Source organism: Fistularia commersonii, chromosome 26 (assembly GCF_037954325.1).
Source record: "Fistularia commersonii isolate RoL2024-O1a breed Wild chromosome 26, RoL_Fcom_v1.0, whole genome shotgun sequence".
Classification (NCBI taxonomy): Eukaryota; Metazoa; Chordata; class Actinopteri; order Syngnathiformes; family Fistulariidae; genus Fistularia; species Fistularia commersonii.
The window spans coordinates 731,266-753,096 of NC_141309.1; the positions used below are offsets into that span (position 1 = coordinate 731,266).

At 47.5% G+C, this 21,831-nt stretch overlaps 1 protein-coding gene across 1 annotated transcript; it reads right to left on the reverse strand.

Moving 5' to 3' along the window:
• Positions 1 to 160: 160 nt before the first annotated feature.
• On the reverse strand, positions 161 to 21,257 carry lifra (LIF receptor subunit alpha a). Its single transcript, XM_086173332.1, has 18 exons — positions 21,121 to 21,257; positions 13,760 to 13,978; positions 11,029 to 11,165; positions 10,603 to 10,756; positions 8,734 to 9,009; positions 8,450 to 8,576; positions 7,061 to 7,197; positions 6,833 to 6,975; positions 6,569 to 6,722; positions 6,276 to 6,340; positions 5,821 to 6,058; positions 5,553 to 5,738; positions 4,705 to 4,797; positions 4,450 to 4,599; positions 4,188 to 4,325; positions 4,003 to 4,099; positions 3,859 to 3,925; positions 161 to 3,639 (listed from the first exon to the last, which is right to left on the reverse strand). The coding sequence occupies exons 2-18, from the start codon at positions 13,863 to 13,865 to the stop codon at positions 2,944 to 2,946; spliced, it is 2,964 nt and encodes a 987-aa protein (XP_086029458.1). The 5' UTR covers positions 13,866 to 13,978; positions 21,121 to 21,257; the 3' UTR covers positions 161 to 2,943.
• Between the last annotated feature and the right edge of the window lie 574 nt (positions 21,258 to 21,831).

Genomic DNA, 21,831 nt, shown 5'->3' on the forward strand with positions numbered 1-21,831 from the left:
GAGCCAACCGACCCCCCGCACGGTGACAGCGGCCTCACCGCCCGTCATTTCCAGTTTATTCTTTTACAACAAATATCGACGAAACGGCAAAAAACAAACAAGGAAAAATACACTGGAAAGGTGCCAGACAATTTATTTAATTGTTCAGCAAAAACAGGTATCAGGTATTTGCTTTATAAGTGTTAACATGTCTTTTTTTTTGCACAGACAGCCGCTCCTAATCCTATCTATCAATAGCAAAAAAAAAAACAACCATAAATTAATTAGGAGGGATTTTTTTTTTTTAGAAATAAAAGGTCTAATCAGGTGCTGAAGACTCCTCAGTCACATTATCATGCAAGTTAGTCAGTTAGCGATTTAAAGCTTTGGGGGTTCACATCAGGTCGACAGCATGACAAGCCATAGTTCTGTGGTAACAGCTGATGCAGCATGCATTCAGTTTACAAAATGGAGAAAGGTGTGTGTGTGTGTGTGAGAGCAGCAAGCTTCCCCTGCTACATCTGTGACACAGAACAAACACCCACTCCAGTGGAAAACAAACAGACATAGGGCTGCACTGTGACGTCTGGCTAAGTTACACTGCAAGAAGATATTAGTAATGCTAAGCACAATAAGATCACAATTCTTTTTTTTTAAGCTGACATGACTTTAACACACCTGAGGGGCACCTGGACATTTGTTTTTGTTCTCTAGGAGAATCTGGTCACTCAGTATTAATGCGACCTATTGTTCTCTACAGGATATAATGGTCATTGTAACAATACAACTCTTATTAAAACGAAAAGAAAAGGAAAAAATGAATGTATGTACAATAAGTAGTACAAAAAAAAACATATTTGTAGTGAAAATTAAAACACTTGTTGATCCCAATCAACATGTCACACATAGCGTTTGACGGTTGTTCTCCAAAGTCCTCCTCCAATGTAAAAGTGAGCTTTGAAACAAAAACAATGTGCAGCCATTTTCAAAAATATTAACTACGCCCGCCCTTCCCCGCCGCCGCCAGGAGGGGGGGGGGGGGGTCTGCGCTCCTCCGATCAACCGTACAGTCAACAGTAAACTCTCGATCAAACTTTTGCCAATCGGCGGTAGACCCACATTACGCGTCCGGAAAAAGAAGGGATCGTTTTGTTTTCTCAGTAGTTAAAGATGACTGCCCGTTAACAGCTGGTTAGTGAAGCCTTGTGATAACTATGTCATCATTCATGTCACAGTAGTTTTATTTAAAGCTTGTGAGCTGGAAGCACTGGCGGACAGGAGGCCACAAATCGGGTCATCTCAGCATCGCGAGGTTTCCGAGAAGCCCGCGGACATTAGCGATTCCTTAACACGGGAGTAGTGTTTCAATAGAGAGGTCTAGGCGAGCGAGGCCTTCGGTCACGGCACCCCAGGGGAGAAACCAAAGTGCTGTTCAGTGACCCGCAGTCACCCAATTTCCCAATATTCTACCCGAGCCCCTTTTTTTCTCCTGATTAAAGTGTACAAGACTGATGCAGTGGAGGAAACAAGGCCACTGTAGTGTATACGCTCTGAGAATATTGTTCCAGGCGTTAGTTGAGTTAAAGCATTCTCAGAAATGTCCTTAATATCAATAAAGCATCCAAATAAATGTCCTTAAATAGGAAAATAAGTCAATACTTTCATGTCAGCTACGACCAAAAACAATTCAAACTGATATTTGCAACGACGTCGATGCATCCGAACGTTCCTGATCAGATGCTGAGAGACGGGTGTAAGAAATGTCAAGGTAAGAAAGTGGATGGGAGAGGAAATGGAGCGGACGACTGAAGCGTTACATCTATCAGTGCAATCGAAATACTGCGATTCTACTCGACCATCTTCATACTGGCAGTATTTTCATGATCTCAGTGAAAAGATTTGTGGCTGAACATGGACAGAACAAGGAAACCGGGGAAAATAAAAAGGCACTGGCCTGACTCAAAAATATGAAATATAAAACAGTATTATAAAAAACAAACAAACAAACACTGGCGAGGAAAGATAGAACAACAAACATTCAAAAGTTTCAGAAACACAATTTGCTCATTAAATTACACCAGTTTGCGATCATGTTCTAGCTTATATCAGTGTATCTCCACAGGGGAGCGTCCAGACCATTGAAATCAATCACTTCTCCTGTGTGTGTGTATATTTGTAAAACAATAACAAATTAAAAAAAACAAGTCACATCGTTTAATTAATGGCCGACTGTTGAAATGCGGGTATGAAAGAACGGTCGAGTGTTTGCGTAGCTCATCACCTTTCCGAAGGCGAGTCCATCAACAACGTGATTCAAATACTGCATATTTAGCGCTTCCTTCTACAATCAATACGCTTCTCTGTAGTGTCTCTCTGAAACACATCTTTTGCTTTGCCGTGACTGAAAGTTGATCTCTTTGCATGTATTTCTATAGTGTTTCTAAATTCACATTGTGAGCTGCACGACATGAACACACACGCGACACGCCAGCACACCGCAGCTGAATGCCCAGAGCAGGGAATCACAGGGAGCGCAGCGGGCTGCAAAAGATATGCTCTCATACACGTGTATGACATTTAAAGATGTTTTTCACAGGATAGAAATGGTTTGACACATGTGTGTGTTTGTGTGTGTGTATAAATATACATATACACACACATATATATATATATATATATACATGTATGTATATATAATTTGATTTGACATACAAATTTGACATCTGTATGAGAGAAAATACAATGTTCATGTTTTCTGTTGTTTTTTTGATGCGTGAATGTTGGAAAGCATTTGTAAATGCAAGGCAGAAGATGTTTCTCCCAAAGTGGAAAGGTAAGCATGGACTGCTACATCCGACTGATGATTACATCATGACCTCAATGGTAAATATGCTCGTTGCACATTTGGTAACAGTAATAAACGTGAGAGGCTTCTAGTTGCGCCTCCCTGGCCGGACCGGGACGTCACGGCTTCGTGGACGACAGCAGGTTGGTGAACCACGTGGCGGCGGAAGATGTCAGCTGACGCTTCTCATCTGCGTGCTCCTCTGACTCACCGTCGCCGGGAAGCAGGAACTGAGTGGAGGCGACGGAGGAGACGGAGGTGGGAGACCCCAGGGAGGGCGCCAGGCCTCGCTCCCCGGCCTCCGGCGGAGAGTCCAGATGCCAGGAGTTCTGGGGTTTGTAGCCCCCGGCGGAGACATCCTGGGGCTCCAGCAGAGACTGGCTGGAGGCCACATCTGGATCGTCGCTTGGGGTTCTAGGTTGCATCTGCGGACGATAGCCTCCTCCCGCGCCCCCGCAGCTGAAAGTGAAACCGGCCATCGGTTGCTGCCCCTCTGGGGCGGCCTGATGATCCGCTTGGAAGACCAACGAGGACCCCGAGGTCTGGATCCCCGTGTAAGTCACATCCGTGTGTCCGGAATCCATGGAGGACGCGGAGGAATCCGACAGGTCCGGGAAGCGCGGCCTGATTGGCCGCTCGTCTACCATTTGGTTGTAATAGCGCAGCGACGCCGGCTCGTCCGTGTCGATCGGCAGGTCGTCTTCTTCCTCGTCTTCTTCAGGGATGGCCACCAGCGCCTCCTTGCTCGAATCCCACTCCGGCTTCTCCACGATATGGACCATACTGTGCGGAAAGGGCTTCACGTCCAGTGTGCCCTGTGAGATGCGGGGTCACACACACACACACACACACACACACACACACACAGTGTCACCATGATGAAACACAAAATCGACCCGAAGGCATCACGCATGAGAATCAGATGAACACATCCAGGGTTCGTGACCAGCACATGCAACGGTCACTGGCGTGAGTAAGACGCCGGGTGATTCATCAAGGTTAAACAGGAAGGAACTGATAAAGTTGATAGCTACTTGTGCTCTGGGCCAGTCATCGGACAACTTTGGCTCGGGAATGTTTGGGTAGAAAGCCGTCTTCACCCTGGGGAAAACCGAGAGCAAACGGAGGTCAGCGCAGGGCGGAGTGTGTAAAGCCCCTCCTCCAGAACAAACACTCACCACTTTCGCTTCTTGTAGCAAATGAACGTGACGATGATCAGGAACAAGGCCGTGATTCCCAGGGAGGTCAGTATTTCCATGATCAGCATCTCGGCGGCTGAAGCGGAGCAGGACGAACGTGATGTGAGAGGTGATCCTTTCCTTACAAACAGAACTGCCGATGCTTCTACGAAGGAACGTCTTACCGCGTATCGTCAGAGTGATGGAGGCGGTCCTGCCGGGGTCCTCGCCCGCTGAGGTGTACGATTTGACGGTGAATTTATAAAAGCCCTCCGACAGACTCTTCACTCTGTAGCTCCTGATTTCCCGGCCCGACAAATTGGCTGCTCGGAGAAGGACGGAAAACAAAACACATCTTACGTAAGAGCATCCTATCTGACGAGAAGGTCCGGCCTTTCTAATGAGCCGCCGTTTGCGAAACAGGAAATGAAACCGTAAGAAAACTACCTAGGAGTCTGAACTGGGAGTCTTTGCTGATGTAAATGTTGTAGCCCAGGAGGAAACCTCTCCTGCTGAGCAGAGGGATCTCTCCCCAGGAGAGGACCACGTCTGAGCTCCGCTGACCGACCGACAGCCGAGGGACCGAAGAGGAGGGAGCTTTGGGAAGGGAGATGGAGACAGCGAGAGGCAGAGCGTTACATTCAGACAATGGCGTGCTGTTTCTGGAAAGGAGAAGACCTCCGCGGGCTGCCATGTTCTTACCCAGCTCCCGCTTGTATCCCTGCCAGCGCTGCAGCAGCTCCGAGGAGCAGCTGTACAGGGAGAAGTAGTACCTCACGCCCGGCTCAAAGTTATCTGAGGGGAGAAACAAAAGCGTTTTTCATTTGCTGCTATGTAGTTCAGCTCAGTTTACTGGCTACACACTCGATGTTACGATGCTATGCTAAAAATAACGTGCACACTTTGCTCCACTTTATGTGTAAACTCCATTTACGGATGGAGTGAAGCCGCCCTCTTTCTGAAACCGCCAAACCGTCTTCGATCTGCTTTGAGCGCTTCGTCGGTTCGCGTTCCCGCCGTCCGCCGGACCGAATCTCCATGAATATCTCCCGCCTTCTCACACACGATGCTCTCCGTCACCGTATCTCACACACGACACCTCACGGACCAGTCTGCCTCACACACACACACACACACACACCTCGCTCTGGTTTTTACAGGATTTTATCTGGGCTAGCTAATGGTGTCTTTAAACGCCACTCGACCGACGGCGGCGTGCAGGTTTCCAAGGCTCATCCCGGCCCGCTAACTCAGATCTGGGCTCCCGTCACAAACAGAACATCCACTGAGCCGCGGCTCGGATCTCAGAAAATCTGCATGGCCCCTCAGAGCCGGGCCCTGAGAGCTTTGAGCCCAGAGTTTCTGTTTTCAGTCCAGACAGAAGCGCTGCATTCATCCTGCTGCCAGCTGAAGGCTTTCTCGACAAACACACACACACACACACACACACACAGCGTGCTTTCAGAACTTACTGGGTTATTCAAAACCCAATTCGACTACACATCACACTTGTGCTTGTGGATCTGCAGCGTGTGTGCGAGGCGGCGTACCGGACTCGGCTGACACGTTGTTACTTCCGGGGTCCACCCTGATCCACCGGAAGGGGCGGTCCTGCTCATGGAGGCCGCTGTGCCACGACAACACATAACCGCAGCTGTCGTTGGCGGCCGCCTGCCAGCGCAGGGGGAAGCCTCTGTCACCGTAAACCGCTCTGGCCGCCGCCGCGCCGCCCTGATCTGAAAAGAAACAAAAAATCCTGGAATCCTTCTTTCTAGTGAGTGCTGGTGTTTCCCCTCTGGCCCCCCACGGGTAACCCACCTGCGGACAGCAGAGGGATGACCACGCTGGAGGCGGGCGACACCCCGGCCGCGTTCTTGGCCACAACGCTCGCCATGACCTTGGTGACGTTGCTGAAGGATCCTGTCTGTGTGAAGTTGATGGGCACGTAGTAAGAGTCCTCGGGAAACAGCTTGGTGAACTGCACGTTCTCCTCGGGGCTCCACAGGGTCACTTCAAACTCCGTGACGGGGCCGTGGCTTTCTGTGGGCGACAGCGGCTGCCGACGACAGGGAGGGAGATATTTTCAAGATCGTCCGGATCCCTCTTTTTATTAGCAAATCCAAATCTGGCTGGCGCAGATCCACGACGGAAGTCCGAAACAGCGGACGCCCTACATCCTCTGTTTGAACCCCGCGTGTCCGTTTAGAGACAACAGGATGGAGCCGGGCTTTCTCCTCTCCACATTATTTCCATTTAAGAGCGACGGCGGTTACCTTCCAAGCGATGTGACCCGTCCCGGGCTTGCTGATGTGCCACCACACATCTGGAGCATCTGGAACTGAGCGCAGACGGAGGAACATGACCGCGGCGTCAATAAAAACGAGGCAAAGCGTGTCGTGATCAATTCATCTGCTGTAAATTCACGTCACCGATAACGTGTAGTTTAGATGCTATTGTTTATCTCTGCTATGTTACTGTTGACATCCAGATGGATCAACCACGACTGAAACCACCAGCAACCCATACCGGGTCACACTGTGGCCTGGTTAACAAGACGGATTCTTACCATCCATTTTGGTTTTGAAGGAGAACACTTCACTCCAGTTTCCCCACTTCCAGAAGTTCTGCTGGGCTCCACACCGGACCCGAGCCGCCACGTCATCATCGGGGTACAGGTCCGACAGCACGGCGGACGTCAGACCCACCCCGGTGAACGTGCGCTGGAGGAAAAAAACGGCATCGTTGTTGGGATTTGGCACCGTTTCGTGGAAACGTAGTGCGTTTGTTTATCTCCGCGCTCTTTCTGTGCAGATTAGAAACATAAAGCCACCTTTGATTTTTGCAGGGGGGACGTCAGCTCCACCTGGCAGACGAGAGCCAGGGAGGAATAGCTGTCGTACTTCCACTGCCACAGTAAAGTGGCGTTCCAGGCGTTGACGACGGCAGTCAGGTGAGTCGGCTCCACTGGACTCACTGAGGAGAAACGGCGAAACCGTGAGCGGTTATTCCTCAGGGGAATAACTCTACGGATGATTCTTGCCGGGGTGGTGAAACCCACCTCTGTGCCTGAGATCAGCCGAGTCCGTCAGGCTGTGCTTCCCCAGTTGATTAACAGCTTCCAGTAGCCAGTGACGCTCCCATCTGGCGGCGCGACAGGACTCTTGTTTGTTTGCCCTATTTTCCACAGCACAGCTCCTGTGAGCGAGGAAGAAAAACAATAAAGCAGGTTTAGAGATGAAAATCCCTAATATCTGTCTGGTTTCAGCCATTTACACATATATGCCTTTATCGATTTACTCGTCGCTGGGGTTCCACCATGACGGAAGGCTTCCTAGAGGCGTGAATTCATGTGTAATTCGGTCTGCATTGGCGGTATCAGCCCGCACACACACACACACACACACACACACACTGTCGGGACAATGTTCCTCTGGCCTGTCGACTGACTGATGATTCCTGGAAGCGGCGTGGGCACGCAGCCACTCCGCCATCAGCGTTAAATGGAAACGCGGGGAAAGAGGCCACTTAGACTTGAGTACTTTTTACTTATGCTGTCCGTCTCTTTTGCTGGGAGAAAAGACATTTTAAGGACAGGCCCGGAGGACGACATCAATAATGCAAGGGTGTTTTCTCGGAAATAAGGAGACACCGCACCGCATCCTGGCTCATGATAAGCCAGAGATTCGGACACCGACGGTCTCCCATCACGGTGCCTTTCTTCTAGACGGGATATTTTTGGTTTTTCCTTGATGAAGCCAGTGATTCGGGTGGTCGCACCTGCTTTTCTGTGCCAGGCGGCTGGTTCGGCTGATTTAAGAGGCTAAAGTCGCTCTCAGGTCATAGAAGAGAAATGACGGCGCTGTGATTTTGATGGCAGTGTCCTTTAAATAAACTCCTTTTTCCTGACCAACCCATAGTAGAAGGCTTCTGTTGACAGTTTAGCTCTTGGACTCCTGAACCTCTTCAGAAATATGGATGACACACATGCATATACGGCGTGCTTAACCTATGGTGTCTGACAGATACACGACAGACGAGAGGTGTACAAATGTATCCAAATGTTTTTTATCTCGTGTGGAGGTTTTTCCCTTGTATTACAATCTGAATTTTCTATATCGATCATTCTCATCAATGCACAATGCAAAGGAGATCCCGTCCGACGGGATCCGTCCTGCTGTCGGAACCTCGGGCTGGATGTGTTTTTCGCAGTCGTCGGTGAAACCTGCAGCGAACACAGGGATCGGGCTGCGACGACGCCCTGTCTTTGCTGATCCTCCACAAGACGAGGACTGAACAAAGACCTTTCTGGGTGCCTCCAGCTTCGGCATGAGATTAAATGAATCGAAAAGCCAAACAACTCCTGCTGCTCAGGACGCGAGGCGTGCAAGGACGATGACGAGCTCCGCGGTGAGAACCGGGAGCTCCGAGGCCGGCCTCCGCGACCTACCTGTTGTTCAGAGAGTATCTCGTTCCCCGTCTTCCGGACAAGTGTGTGTTTCGTCCTTTGTTCCACGTGCAGACGGCCGACACCAGGTCGTGAGTCTCGCACACCAAATCCGTGGGCAGGGGTGGATCTGGTGGAGGGGGAGACCGTGGAGGCATATTACTGCACAGCTCAAAACAAGCTAAGACGTACTGAAAGAACATCTGGCGAAATTATGGATCCTAAAACCCGACACGTGCACAACATGTGACTGCTCCGGGTCGCCTTTGCGAGTCCTTTCTACTTACACCCGACAAAGATCACGGATCCACTCAGTCTTCCAACCGGCGAGCCGTAACAGATGACGTTGGTCCCTGACGGCTCGGAGGGCCCTTGGTTGAACGCCGTCACGACGTAGCTTCGATTACTGATCCGTCTGGCGTCCATGACTACTTTGCCGTAAGAGACGTAGCCAAACTGTCCGCCCTCTTCCGTGACGCAGCAGAAGGTGGTGTTTGTTCCGACAACTACCAGTCTGTCCTGGGGATACATATACATGTGTGTGTTGCTGGGCTCGTCCTGGCCTAAAGAGCGGGATTTGGAAGACAAAAGAGCACCTTGATCAAAAAGGGAGGAAATAATCCGAATCGTCACACTTCAAATGTCTTACAATACTACACCCGATGTTATCTGATATTGCAGCATCAGACCTTTGAAGGACAATTTGTTTATACAGGTAATACTGCCATGACTAAAACATATGGAGTCAAATATATCATATATAGATGAAGTGCTAGGTTGGTCTTGTGAAGCATAATGAGTCTGGGGTGTGTTGATAACTGAACACACCCTGGATTTTGGTACGAACTCTTTTTGAACTGGTTCTTAAAAGAAAAAAAAGGATGAAAACATGGGAAAAGTACATTTCCAAAGCCTTCACCCTTGGCTGCACTCCCAACATCAGTCTTTATGGCTTTCCATTCGCCCCTTATTTCCTCTCAGAATTACAGTCTCTGTATTTTGGCAAACATCCACCCCCCTCCTGACCATCCCACACCCACACACCCACACACACCATTCTTCTCAACACACTCATACACACCACACCCCGGCCTCCACGCCAGCCCTCCCACACTGCTCTGTTGTTGACTCCCCGAAATATCCCAGGAACAGAAACCGGTCCAGCTATGTGACGCGTGTCCTGACAGCAGCCATTAGAAGACCGTCTCCCTCTTTTAAACTACAAAAATGGCACCAGGACTACAGGAGGATCCCCCAAAAAACTCCCATGTCGGTGGAATGAAACCCTTTTGTTACTCAGAGTCAAGGGGACCACAATGACCTCTTATGGCTCATCAATGCTTGACGTACGTGTGGAAGTTGGTCCGTATATTTTCAACTCCCTGAACGTCACGGCCCTTGTACTTCACGAGTTAGAGGACGGGTTGTAAGCTTCTCACAGCTATTCGGTGTCTATTCGGTATCTTCGCTAGGTGGGCAAAAGCGGCGGCAGCACTGAAGATGACAACAATCTAGGAGGTCACTGAATGCTGAATGCTGAATGTGGATGAAAAATTCTTCTACTTGGCGGGACCGATGAGAGAAATGGAGGTTGAACACCACCGCCAGCGTTCCCACGTGAAATAACACGACCGTCCAGACAGCGAGGCTCCGCCAATCGGTCACGAAAATGTTCTGCGATCCCCCGCAATGGGGGAAACAGACGATGTGATTATAAATAAACATAAATGAAAGCTAAAGTAAATAAAAACATATGACGGGTGCATTAACACAGCCGAGAGTAGGTCATCGCAACATCGAAGGCCAAAAAGTTGACGGAATGAGCGTGGATAATTCATTAGACAGAGTTCATGTGATAATATTAGTCCTGTGCGAGTTTTCACAAAGTGCAGCTGCAGACGGCATGTGACCCTGAAAGACCGAGTTACTGATCAGCTTCTCAAAGACCTGCTTTATGTGTGACTGTCACTTCGGTCCTCGCTGACTGGCTGTGCCAGGGATCGGTCGTGTCGGAAAAAGGCGCATCGGAAACGAAGGCAGCGAACCTATGAAGCGCTGGGTTCTATACGGTGATCTACTCTGACCCCACAGTCCTGATGAGAACGGCAAATATTGAGCTAAATTCAGCCGTCTCAGAACGTCTTTGCCGGCCGTACCTCGAAGTTCCTGGACGCTGCTCCACGGGCTGGTGGTCCGTCCATCCCTGGCGCAGACCTTGACGGCCAGCGAGGTACATTCCAGAGGTTCGGCCGAGGTCCAGTTCCACTGATGCAGTCCGGACGGCTGATGAACGGGCACGTACACCGTCCCCTGGGTCGGAGGAACAGCAGAGCACATGGAGAGCGGTCCGTTGTGTTCATGACGAGCACCAAATTCATGGATTTAGTGAGATATTTGTTTACCATTCATTCACGTCAAGGTTGCTGACACACATACAGCCATTCATCCTCTCATTCACACATACAAAAAAAGTCAGTCATCGATTACTGGACTGCATATTTTTGTACGTTGGTAGGAAAATGGAGAACATTTTCGACTAGAAAATCCACCGAAACTAATCAAACGAAAGAAAATGCTCTTACATAGAAGACGGTTTGATTGAAATCACGCCGAAGAATAATGATATCGAATGTGGTGGCGGCGCCTCCCATCCAGGAAATGGAGAGTTGCTGGGTTTCCAGGTTGGGTGTCAGGCTGACCAGCCTGGGTACCTGGAGCACTGGGGAAGAAACCACAAACGTTAAGTGCAGATCATGAACGGACGCCCCTTTCCAACCCTTTCCATGAACCCCAAATAACCCTAAATAATGGCAGCTCCCGCACTGCGTTTGACTGCCGCTCGCTGTCATTTAACGGTTGGTATTTGGACTCTTTTCAAGCCGCCCTCACAGCAAGTTTTCTTCTGCTTACCGAGTGAAGCCGGAATCCCCAGAGGGTCGTTCAGCAGCAGTTCCTTCACACGGACGTGCTGATCTGATCATCCTCTCCGAAGTTTTGTGCTTATAAATCACTGCGTGTATTGCAGAGACTGCGTCCGTCCAACCTTCCCCTATGTCAGCGGTCGGGAAGCTAAGGTTTGCAAGCCATACAGTATACGGCTCTTCCGGTGACGGCGTATGGCTATCAGATGGCCAACTACCGTAATTTCCGGACGATAAGCCGCGACACGTATCACGTAAACAACGATGTGGCTGATATATGGACTTTGGGTGGGGGACGCTAACGAGCTTAACCGCTAAAACGTTCATCCTCGTCACATCGGAACGATGAAATGACCGGGAAATTCTGAGTCCGTTCAACTCCGACACCGAAGAAGACCACTTTGACGGTTTTAGTGCGCAGGAGGAAGACCGAGATAGCGATCGGCTAAACCAGGGGTCGGCAACCCGCGGCTCTTCCATCTTTACACTGCGGCTCCGAGCGGCTTGGGAAAATAAATTATAAATATTTGACTGAAGTATATTCCATTTGTGTTAATTCCTTTTTTTAACTTTTAGTTTTAAGTTGGAAGATTATTGTGATCTTGAAATATTAAATAAAATTATATTTATTATTTTCCGCCGCTCAAAATAACATCACTCGTGGAAGCCGGTATACTCGCCAGCCGGTAAAGTCCCGGTTTCTGTGCGCAGAAGTTCAGGAGCAGAAGTCCCATAAACCAGGTAGAATAGATATTTATGAAAATGTTTTGCAAAAGTTTATTTTTTATTGTTTACTGACACAGTGATTTATTCCCGATTTATTTTTAAAATTCCGGTCAAGGCTCCGCTACGCGCTCTGAAAGCCCAAAGCTCAAAGTGAGTTCATTACATGAATAAAATTTAATTTTCTCTGTAATACTTTGTGAATTTCAGAAGCAACACACGACACACTTGTTTATACAAAGTGTAACGGTAATAAAAAGCAATATATACAGTGGTACCTTTTTTTTTTTTTTTTTTTTAGACATCAAAAAGTAATTGCGGCTCCCAGTGTTTTCTTTTCCGAGGAAACCGGGTCCAAATGGCTCTTTAGGTGTTACGGGTTGCCGACCCCTGGGCGAGCCGGTGCGGCTTATATTGAGGTGCGCTCAATAGTCCGGATATTACGGTAGCTTATCCGTATCACAAAGATAGTGGAAAAAAAAAAAAAGACGACGATTACCGTGCGCTCCAGGCTGCATGGACAGAGGAATTTGCATTTGGATCTGCGCTATGGCTTTCATGGCTCTCCCGGTCAAAAAGGTTTCCGACCCCTGCCTTACGTGAACGTCAGACGAGCCGCTCGCTAGTTCCTGAATCCATTTCCCCTCCACTACTAATTTATGTTTACTGATATGTACAATTTAGTTTAGAAGATAAACACAAAAAAGTTAAGTCAGTACGAATGAGCACTGTGCATGGTTTGGACTCTGGGCGGCTTTTGTTTTGCGCTTCCAGACACATGGAGTCATTATGGTATGCTAAGTGCCCAGAAACCAGGAGCTGGCCCAGACGAAGCAGCTATCGGTGGTGGTGATGACCGTCGGCCAACGGGGTCGTATATCTCCCCGATCAGCTGACCGGGGGTCGACCGAGTGATCAGCTAGTAGATGATGGGGAGCGTGATGGTCGCACACACTGGGCAGAGCGCTGCACATCCAGGGCGACTCGCTCACTTGGCACTTGTAATGGCGACGGGGATTCCAGTCCGGGGGATCGTCTGAGACCAGTGAACAACAACTCAGACAAAAAATGTCACTGAGAGGGAGTGCGGAGACATGTTTTGGATCAGGGGGTTTCGCAAAGAGGGACGTATTCTGCGAGGTGAAAATGTGCGAGGGCCGGCCATTCAGCCTGAACGGCCAGTCTCCTGGCATATTAGGCGGACACAGGTGTTTCGGATTTGGGTGAAAAGAATACCACAATTTCCATTCGTCCTGAAAGCAGCTGCGCTCGATGTCAACTTTCTTTTTTTTAGTTACAGTTGCCATTTTTTGAATGGGCTGGAAAGGATCATACGATGCCCATTGACCCTTGTGACAAGGGTCAAACGGTGGCCACAGGTCTTCTGCGATCTTCTGGTGAAATCTAAAATAGCTTTTTGTACACAGTTTGATACAGTGGTCAACAGTGCCGGACGCATAGTAATGATTTTTTGAGTGAGGCTGCAGGCCGGTGGGAAATTGAGCCGGGTTGCATTTGGCCCGCGGGCCGGACTTTGGACATGTTTAGATGCTAACCAAGTGTCTGGAGCTGGTCCACATTACTCCATCACACTGCATGATTGCATGATTGTCTAACAGAGAGGACGCCTTTGGGAAGGAGAGGGTAAATAAGGAAGTTCAGTTCCTACCGTCTTTGACGCCAGTATGTACAGCCGAGAGCCCGGCCAGGCAAAAGATGAGCAAGACGAGGCTCCGCAGAGGCCGGCGAGCGGCGGCGAGGCCTGGGGGAGGCATGGTGACGGACGGCCTGAGGTGGTGTCTGCGGGTCCCAAAGCCGGAGACTCTCTTTCCACTACAGCAGAACCATGCAGGTCATCCTCAGGGGCAGCGCGAGGTCACGGGGAACCCTACGAGACGCCACATCACAGAGGAGGGATCCATAAAAGAAAGAAATACTCATCTGCACAAGCTCAGACCTGACAGCAGCACCAAGATAGGGATCTGTTGGTTTTGTTCTGGCTGCTTCCTGAGGAACATCTGACACTTGTACAGCAGATTTAAATTTCTGCGAGGTTTCCCAGATACCAGTGGCAGAAGCTCGGCTGCCATGCACAATTGCTCTTAAGTGTAAAAATGGAGGTGGCCTTCAGTGTTCTTTGAGCCAGAACAACGGTGTTACATCTGCTTATTTGATTAACATCCCAAAAGAACTCGTTTGGAGAGAAAACTCAGCAGAGCGCAGGTTTAACACATCTCGCGTTTTACCCCCAAAGAAACAAAAGCAAAACTGCCATCGATGAACTTTCCTACAAGTAACCTGTTGCAGAATGGAGGAAGACGAACGAGCAATGCGAGTGTGGAGAAGCTGCTGAGGAGCACACAGGGAGATGCGGGAAGAAAACCAAGAAAGCCTTCTTAGCAGGGTTTTAAAGTTCATGTAAAGTGTGCTGCTGTGTTTTTGTAATTTTATTATTCAAAAAAAGGTGACAGGAAATGAAACGCTTCTTTCAAACTGCAGAGTGAAAACACCATCAGCAGACATGAACTTCCACAGAGCCTCGGCAGGCAGACGAGACACCCTTTTCGTGGTGAAGATCCACATGGAGGTGCAAACGACTCTGCGTGGAAAAAATACAGCCCTCTTCGGGGAAATCTTCATGGACGGTAAAAAAAGCTCTGGTTGTTTCGAGAGTGGAAAATAACTCATCCGACCTCCGCCGCCTATTCTTCTAGTGGACCGGGGTGGCGCAGGGGGTTGGAGCCATCGGCCTTGGAAATGAACATTCCTGGTTTGATTCTAAGCCTGTCGATCCTGTCGATGCGTTGTTGAACTCCTGACTGCGCCACCCGTGTCGTTCCTTAGTTGCCTTCTGCTCATCAAATTTCCCAGATGTTGTGCTCTATGTAGAACTGTATGTTACAATAAAGGTCTTTCTTGTATTCTAACCTTCTCCTCGGACTCCGTCGACCTTCCTGTCCTCTTCTCGGGTCTTTCTATGGACCTCCTGCCTGGCAGCACCATCTACGCAGATTTCCATGTCCGAACCATCTCAGTGTGATTTTATCTCCAGAACATCTACCATGTGCTGACCCTATGATGGTCTCCTTCCTGATCCTCTCCGTCCTCCTCACTCCCAACCAAAGAGGAACCTTCAACATCTTCATGTCTGCTGCCTCCTGTCTCCCCGTCTGCCTCCGAACCAAACACCCATGGCTGCTCTCACCTCCGTCTTCTCCACCTTTTCTTTCCTTCCACCCCACCTACTAGAACATCTACACTGCATTACATTCCAGTCATTTGGCAGACGCTTTTATCCAAAGCCACTTACAAGCAGTGCAATTCGGTCACAGAAGATCCGAAGGACCAGTGGTCGGAAGTCAGAAGTGACCACTCAACCAAATAGCCATCTCAGAACCATATACATACATACATTTCATCCTTTTATTTATTTTAATGGCGGGGGGCGAAGTGCTATTAGTAGGGTAGTGCTTGGAGAAGACCTTTTAACCTTCCCACTGAGCGTCAGACAAACAGCGGCAGTTTGTGCTGCTTACAGGCGAATCAGCAGCTGCCGCCTTCTGCAGCCCAGAGGAGCCGGTTATCCAGCTCAGACCTTCGCCAAGGGCAACGCGCAAAAAAGAAAACAGAAAAGGAAGCCAGAGCTGTTTATCCCCAAAGGTTAAGCTCTTACCCCAAACCGGGTTCATGCATAGTCGTGTTGTTTTTTTAGCCTGATTCTGCTTCGAGCAAGAGAGCAAGGACATCCAAAAGAAAAAAAACATTTCTTTGGCAAAGCAGCTAGAGGAAGATAGATGGTAGTAAGGTGACAGAGAAAAATGAGAAAAAAATAATCAAACAGCGGAGGACTTTAGGTTTTCACATTATTGTGAAACATAAATGATGTGGCTGCGTGTCACATTGGCGGTGAGGTGGACGTGAACCTTGGACTTTCAAACTACATGTTGGTTTAGTGAACAAACCCTGACTGTCTTGGTGAAGCAGCTGCTGCTCTGTGCAGAGCAGAGGTGTCGCTCTGCCAAAGTATCATTAAGATAGATGTGTTTGCACAGTTTGGTTCGTTTGGCTTCACACTGCTCCGGACCCACAGGCCTTGTTGTCGCTCGGGTTCGGGAAGCAGGAACGGTTGCTGAACGGCGAGGCCGAGACATGGACACGACAGCAGAAACAACATGACCTGACTGGCAGAAAACAAGAGGTGGCGCAACGGTTCTCTGGCGACCCTGTATCACCTTGTTGTGACTTGGATTCTCTGTTATTGATGCGTTGAACGGCTGCCGAGACAAGCTGCGGAAAAACTAGTTTTCCCTTGGACAAGCTGAGACAGATTGCTACCCAACAACACAACACACACCTTGGATATGCAGTCAACCGAAATCCCAGACACAGATGTTTTCAGTATGAGAAAGATTCCTGCAGCAGATAAATAAATGCATCCTTAACGCTAAAGAACTGCAGCTACTATGACGACAATCACACCCCGGGCAGCTGATTTCGTCTGAATGCAAAGGAAGGACGCAGGAAGAGGACCTCGGGCCTCTCCGACAGCCATCTACCTGAGGAAAAACCTTCAGTGTAAAAGCTGAAGCGAGCGATGACGAGTATTCCAGCCGATAGCATTGGAGGAAGTGGAATGAGATGGCGTGTGGACAGGAAGCTCCCCCACGCTCCCCCAGGAACACCGGACTACATTTTTCCAGCTGTCTACCTCACTGATATCTATAGTGGCGAACAAATGACTGGATAAGGAACGAATTAACAGTTAACACAAGGGCACGTCGGAAAAACTCAGGACGAGACCACAAGACAGGGAATTCCTTCACATCGCGAGTGAAAGCCAAGATCCTGTGATGAGTCCAGACCTGGCACAGCGCAAGGAATGCCGAAGCTCAAGGAGCATTTTGAGACCGGGGTCTTTCAGACCCTCTTACTATGGCAGCACTGACAAGCCCTGGCCTTGCATGATAAATGTATTACTTTGACTTTATGCGGTCGCTTTGGTTTCAAACCAGACAACCCGATAATGCCTTAACAGAGGAAAAGTAAGCATTTTGTTGCAAATTTCAAATAAAACTAGAAACTGATGTTAGCAGAGCGCCCTGAAGTCGACATTTGAGACGCACGAGCCAAAAGGGCTTCCGAGTTGATTCTCACACAAAAACCAAACAATCCTATGGTCTCTATTTCGAGATTATTTTTTCCAGCGGGACTGGCCGGCCTTCCGTGTGCACAGGTGACACTGGGAAAAAAAAACAACAGAAAAAACAAAAATAGGCACTGACTGGAAGCTGGACAAACAACACATTCTGGGAAATCCAGCCGAAAAGCTGATAGCTGCAAATGTAAACCAACAAACAAAATCAATACTGATCTCGCGGGGGCTCTGGTCCTCGTCTTTGCGGCCGACATAAACATGACCAATGAGAAAAATAAAAACTATACGGTCGATTCTCGCAAAAAAAAGAAAAGTAACCAGCCGCCTGTGTTTGCCCTCAGGGCTCCTATTTTAGGAAGGAGCAGGGGAACCTAAAAAGGGCGTAGTGAGCTCCTCCTCCACAGTGGACCTTCTCTGGACCATCCATCAGCATGCTGGAGGCCAGGGGTTCACGCACCGTGACACTGAGCCCAACTTTTAGGAATGCCCGCGCTGTGATGCAAGCGTTTCTCAGAATTCCTGCAAGCGGCCTTATCTGACCCACCTAATCCAAGCACATCTAAACATTTGTCTTGGCACTTAAAGCTTGAAAAAAGACGTTCTTTCTCCTCCCCTGGTAACCCCACAGCCGTCTGTTTACTGAATGCCTTTTACTGCAAAATGCAAGGCAGATGCCCTTTTCAAGATTCGAGACTCAAGAGAACGTTTGCCTTCCTTTTACTGTGGGTGAGTCCGTCGCATCGGGAAAACAAAGATGCAGGCTGCGGATATTCTTCACTGCCAAACTACAAAATTACTTACTCACTGTTGCACCAAACTGTACACACAAAATAAAACCTCCACCGCTACTCTTTCACGCAAATATCAGTCTAAATCTGCGTGCACTTTATACTTTGTGCCTCCTAGTTCAATGGTTAATACCTAATGTAACAGAGCACTTTACTGCTCATTTGCACTCTATCATTATTACTATTGTGTTAATTTTATTTCACCCTGGGATTGATTCCTCTGTATGTCCAGTAAATGCAGAGAAACTTACAATAAAGCTGATTTTGAAAAAAAAAAGGTTTGACATATTCTTTTATTAGAAAAGTTATTTTACCTTCACATGTATCCTCAAGTAAAAATGAAAAGAAACTGTGCCTCACAGAACCGAGTGTTTCGATAATTGGGAAATAAAGACAAAGGTGGACATTAACTCCTAAAACACCCCTGCCAGGAAGGAGAAAACAGCTGCTCATCGAAAAGTCATCCTAAAAATACACCCGAGGTCGTCATAAAAATGGAGTTGTCACACTGAGCCGCAACAATAATCTTTCACACCATCCCATTTTAAACTGGCGATGCAAACCTCAAGGGTGTTTACAAAACCGGGGAGAACGTGCCCGTGAGTTTGCTCCAAGTAAACACTCAGAAGCCAAGTCATCAACCTTGCATACCAAGACCGCCCCGGCCGAGGCAGCGAGCACAGTTTAGAAACGAAACGCAGTCAGAAATAGATGGTGCTTGTGTTTGACATTTCAAGTAGGAAAAGAGCGAAACTCAATGCTACTGAGAGAGCGTGAAAAAAGATAAGTTAACAGATGAGCGTCTCTCCATGACATGTTGCTGCTGTGACCTCATTGGGGAAAGAACATTCAGTCCAGTGTGTGTGTGTGTGTGTGTGTGTCTGTGTTGGGGGGGCTTTTGGCCATCTACAAAACATAGTTTCCTTCCTTCCTTCCTTTCCTTTCTCTGCAATCCTTTATGAATGAATGGAAAGACAGGACACGGAAAGCAGCAGGAGGAGAGTTAAATAACAGTTTATAACATTTTTCTTGAGACAACAATCATGGGGATAAAAGTGAGCCAGAGCCCAGAGCCACAAATAAGACAGCCCTTTCTTGGCAATTTAACGGAGTACAGTGATTTGTCACAAGAACAACATCCTGACAGCTCTGCTACTGTGCTGTCAGGTAGCGGAGGTCGCCGCTCGCTGCAGTGACTCACTTCCATGTTAGTGCATTGAGCAATAGGTGTCACCACAAATATAAAGAACCACAAGCTAATACAACTTCCAGAAAAAGGTTCTCATCTTGAGACTGACCTGTTTTAGAGTACAGAGAATATCCCTGAACAAAGAATGCAGAAATCAAACCATGACATTGTGGACATCAGACCGTCAGCAACATTTAAGGACTGTTAAATAAAAACAGGCGGCATGTTTTGTGATTCTTATTTCTGCCAAAAGAAAAACATACCAAACAATGAGTTCCAATCCCAGCCTTTCCTCCAAATACCTCGGCGTAAACACCCCGTGCCCGCAGTACAGCCTGATCCAAACATAAGAATGTGTTCGACTGTGGTTTCGCACCCAAAGTCGACTTCAGCATGTGGAATACCTGCATCGTCGTCAGGTACAACACTGCCGACGGAGATTTTTTATGACTTGTATCTTTAACTAACCATATGTTCTTTGGAAGCACAAACCACAGCCTTCCTGCTGGTGTTACGCTTTTAATTGTGCTTCCTCTCACCTTTTCACCCCCGGATTCTCCACAATGGACAAAAATAATCCATGATTTCATGAGAATAAGAAAATGAAAATTCCTTGTAAAGGCGAAGTTACCAACTATTCATTCATCCTGTGTTGACAAAATTTATGTGACGCTCAATGCTTTAATTTCAGGATAATAAATATACCCACTAAATAAAGTAATTTGCATGATAAATATTTTTTCTTGATCCTAAATTTGTTACTGAGGTGTCAGTTTCCTGAAAACCATCACGTCAGTTTTGATCTCCTGAATCACTGCACAAAGAGACCCTGTGCTTATTTAGAACATGGTCAGGAGTACAATGTTTCAAGTCACATTATTTTGTATGTTTTATTTTTTTGTACTGTCCTCGGGAAAAGATTAAAAATACTAGTGCTTAAACCCCCTCACAGGACCTACAACGACACTGTCACAATCATTTAAACCGCGAGAGGCAACTATCACAATTGCAAATGTTTTGCCATTTACTACAACTCCTCTTTTTACCTCCAAATTGTGTCCTGGAAGAAAACGGTGACAACATGTTTAGCATTGCAGTTGCGTGTTTGATGAAATCACCTCTTTTGCTGCAAAATGCAGAGATGACACAGAACTGGTACGTGACATGAATCTAAGGATAAAAAGAACCGTGGATTGTCAGCACACGCCAAATTTTGCAATGTTGTGGCAGATTAATCTCCTCCAAATCAGAATTGTAAGAGATTTTTTGAAGTCATTCTGAGAGTATCGCCCTTTGCCCTCATATCTGTGTGAATATTCCCTGCTTTAGGAAAGCGACACATCATTGTGAGAAATGTAACTCATCCCTTTTTGTGATCCCCAGATACAGTCTGCTTTGCAGATCCATCCTTTGGTTTGAAAATCAAAAGTCCCTCTTGACCTGCTCCTCTGAGCCAGGGGACAAATGCGATGATCAAATGCATTTAAGCACTGATATCACGTCGATGTATATCAATAAATGAATCAATTAAATAAAAAAAATCACAAAAAAACGGTGAGAGCAGATTAATCTGGATAACAAGGAGTGATAACTAAAAACGTTTTTTAAATTGAAAAGGTAAATGCAGAATAAACGAAGCCCTTCATCAGTAGCATTAGCAACTTGACACCTCCCACCGAGGCATGGGATATAAATGTTTTCCTTGTGACTGAGAATTATATTTAAAGCATACATATTTAGGCATGTTACTTTACCGGAAAGGGTTGTTTTGAAATCATTTAAATTACACATGGCGACCGCTGATGTTGTCGAACACGTTGCTAGCAGCTGTAGCCTTAGCCATTGCCCCGGACCGACGCGAACAGGTTATTATGAATTCACAAAAGACATCAAATTACCTTTAGTGTAAAAAAGGGTTCCCTTGTCAGTATTCTGCCGGTCGTATATCCGGTAAGACAGCGACAAAAAGTGACGGGATTGCTTATAACGGACGTGTTATGGTTGGACTCCCGGTCGGCTCCGCGGTGAAACGCAAGACGTGATCATTCCCTGTGGATTTACGGTGGGCTGGGATTACCGGAATCAAGCCTGTGATTGACAGGTGAACCGACCAATGGGGTTCGGTGAAATCCGTGCGCAGAGTGGAAAAGGGCGTCGTCCTCGACACAAACAGAATCGTTGTTTTTTTTTTTTATTTGCAATTTACCTTTAAAACATTTTCATGAAATGCGTAAAACTGAAGGCATATCGGTAGGTTTCCCCTGCAATTTTTTTTTCTGGCATAAGTGTATGAATAACACCTTAAAGCGTTCGACCAGTCCCCATCCCCAGGATTTCGAGGTTTCCGATTTCAAGGGGTGTACACCAAATGCCCTATTATTTTTTAATCCATAAAGTCATTTTGGAATCACTTTTGCCGGGCGTTAATTTCTAAATATTCAATATCGTTTGTTAACAATCATTGTCCACTTTTGAAAGGTCACACCGGTGGCACGTGTTTTTGTTTGGAAAAAATATATATATAGTCTGATCAACGGACATGGTCTCGGTGTTGTGAAAATTACAAATAACAATAATAGTTTAGTGAAAACCATCCTCGAAGAGCGTCT

Coding starts and splice junctions, on each gene's coding strand:
- lifra (XM_086173332.1), bottom strand. CDS start 13,865: ATGCCTCCCCCAGGCCTCGCCGCCGCTCGCCGGCCTCTGCGGAGCCTC. Junction 10,757..11,028: donor TCAATCAAACCGTCTTCTAT/GTAAGAGCATTT, acceptor CCTCCGACCCAG/GGGACGGTGTACGTGCCCGT. Junction 4,100..4,187: donor CATCACTCTGACGATACGCG/GTAAGACGTTCC, acceptor GCTCCGCTTCAG/CCGCCGAGATGCTGATCATG.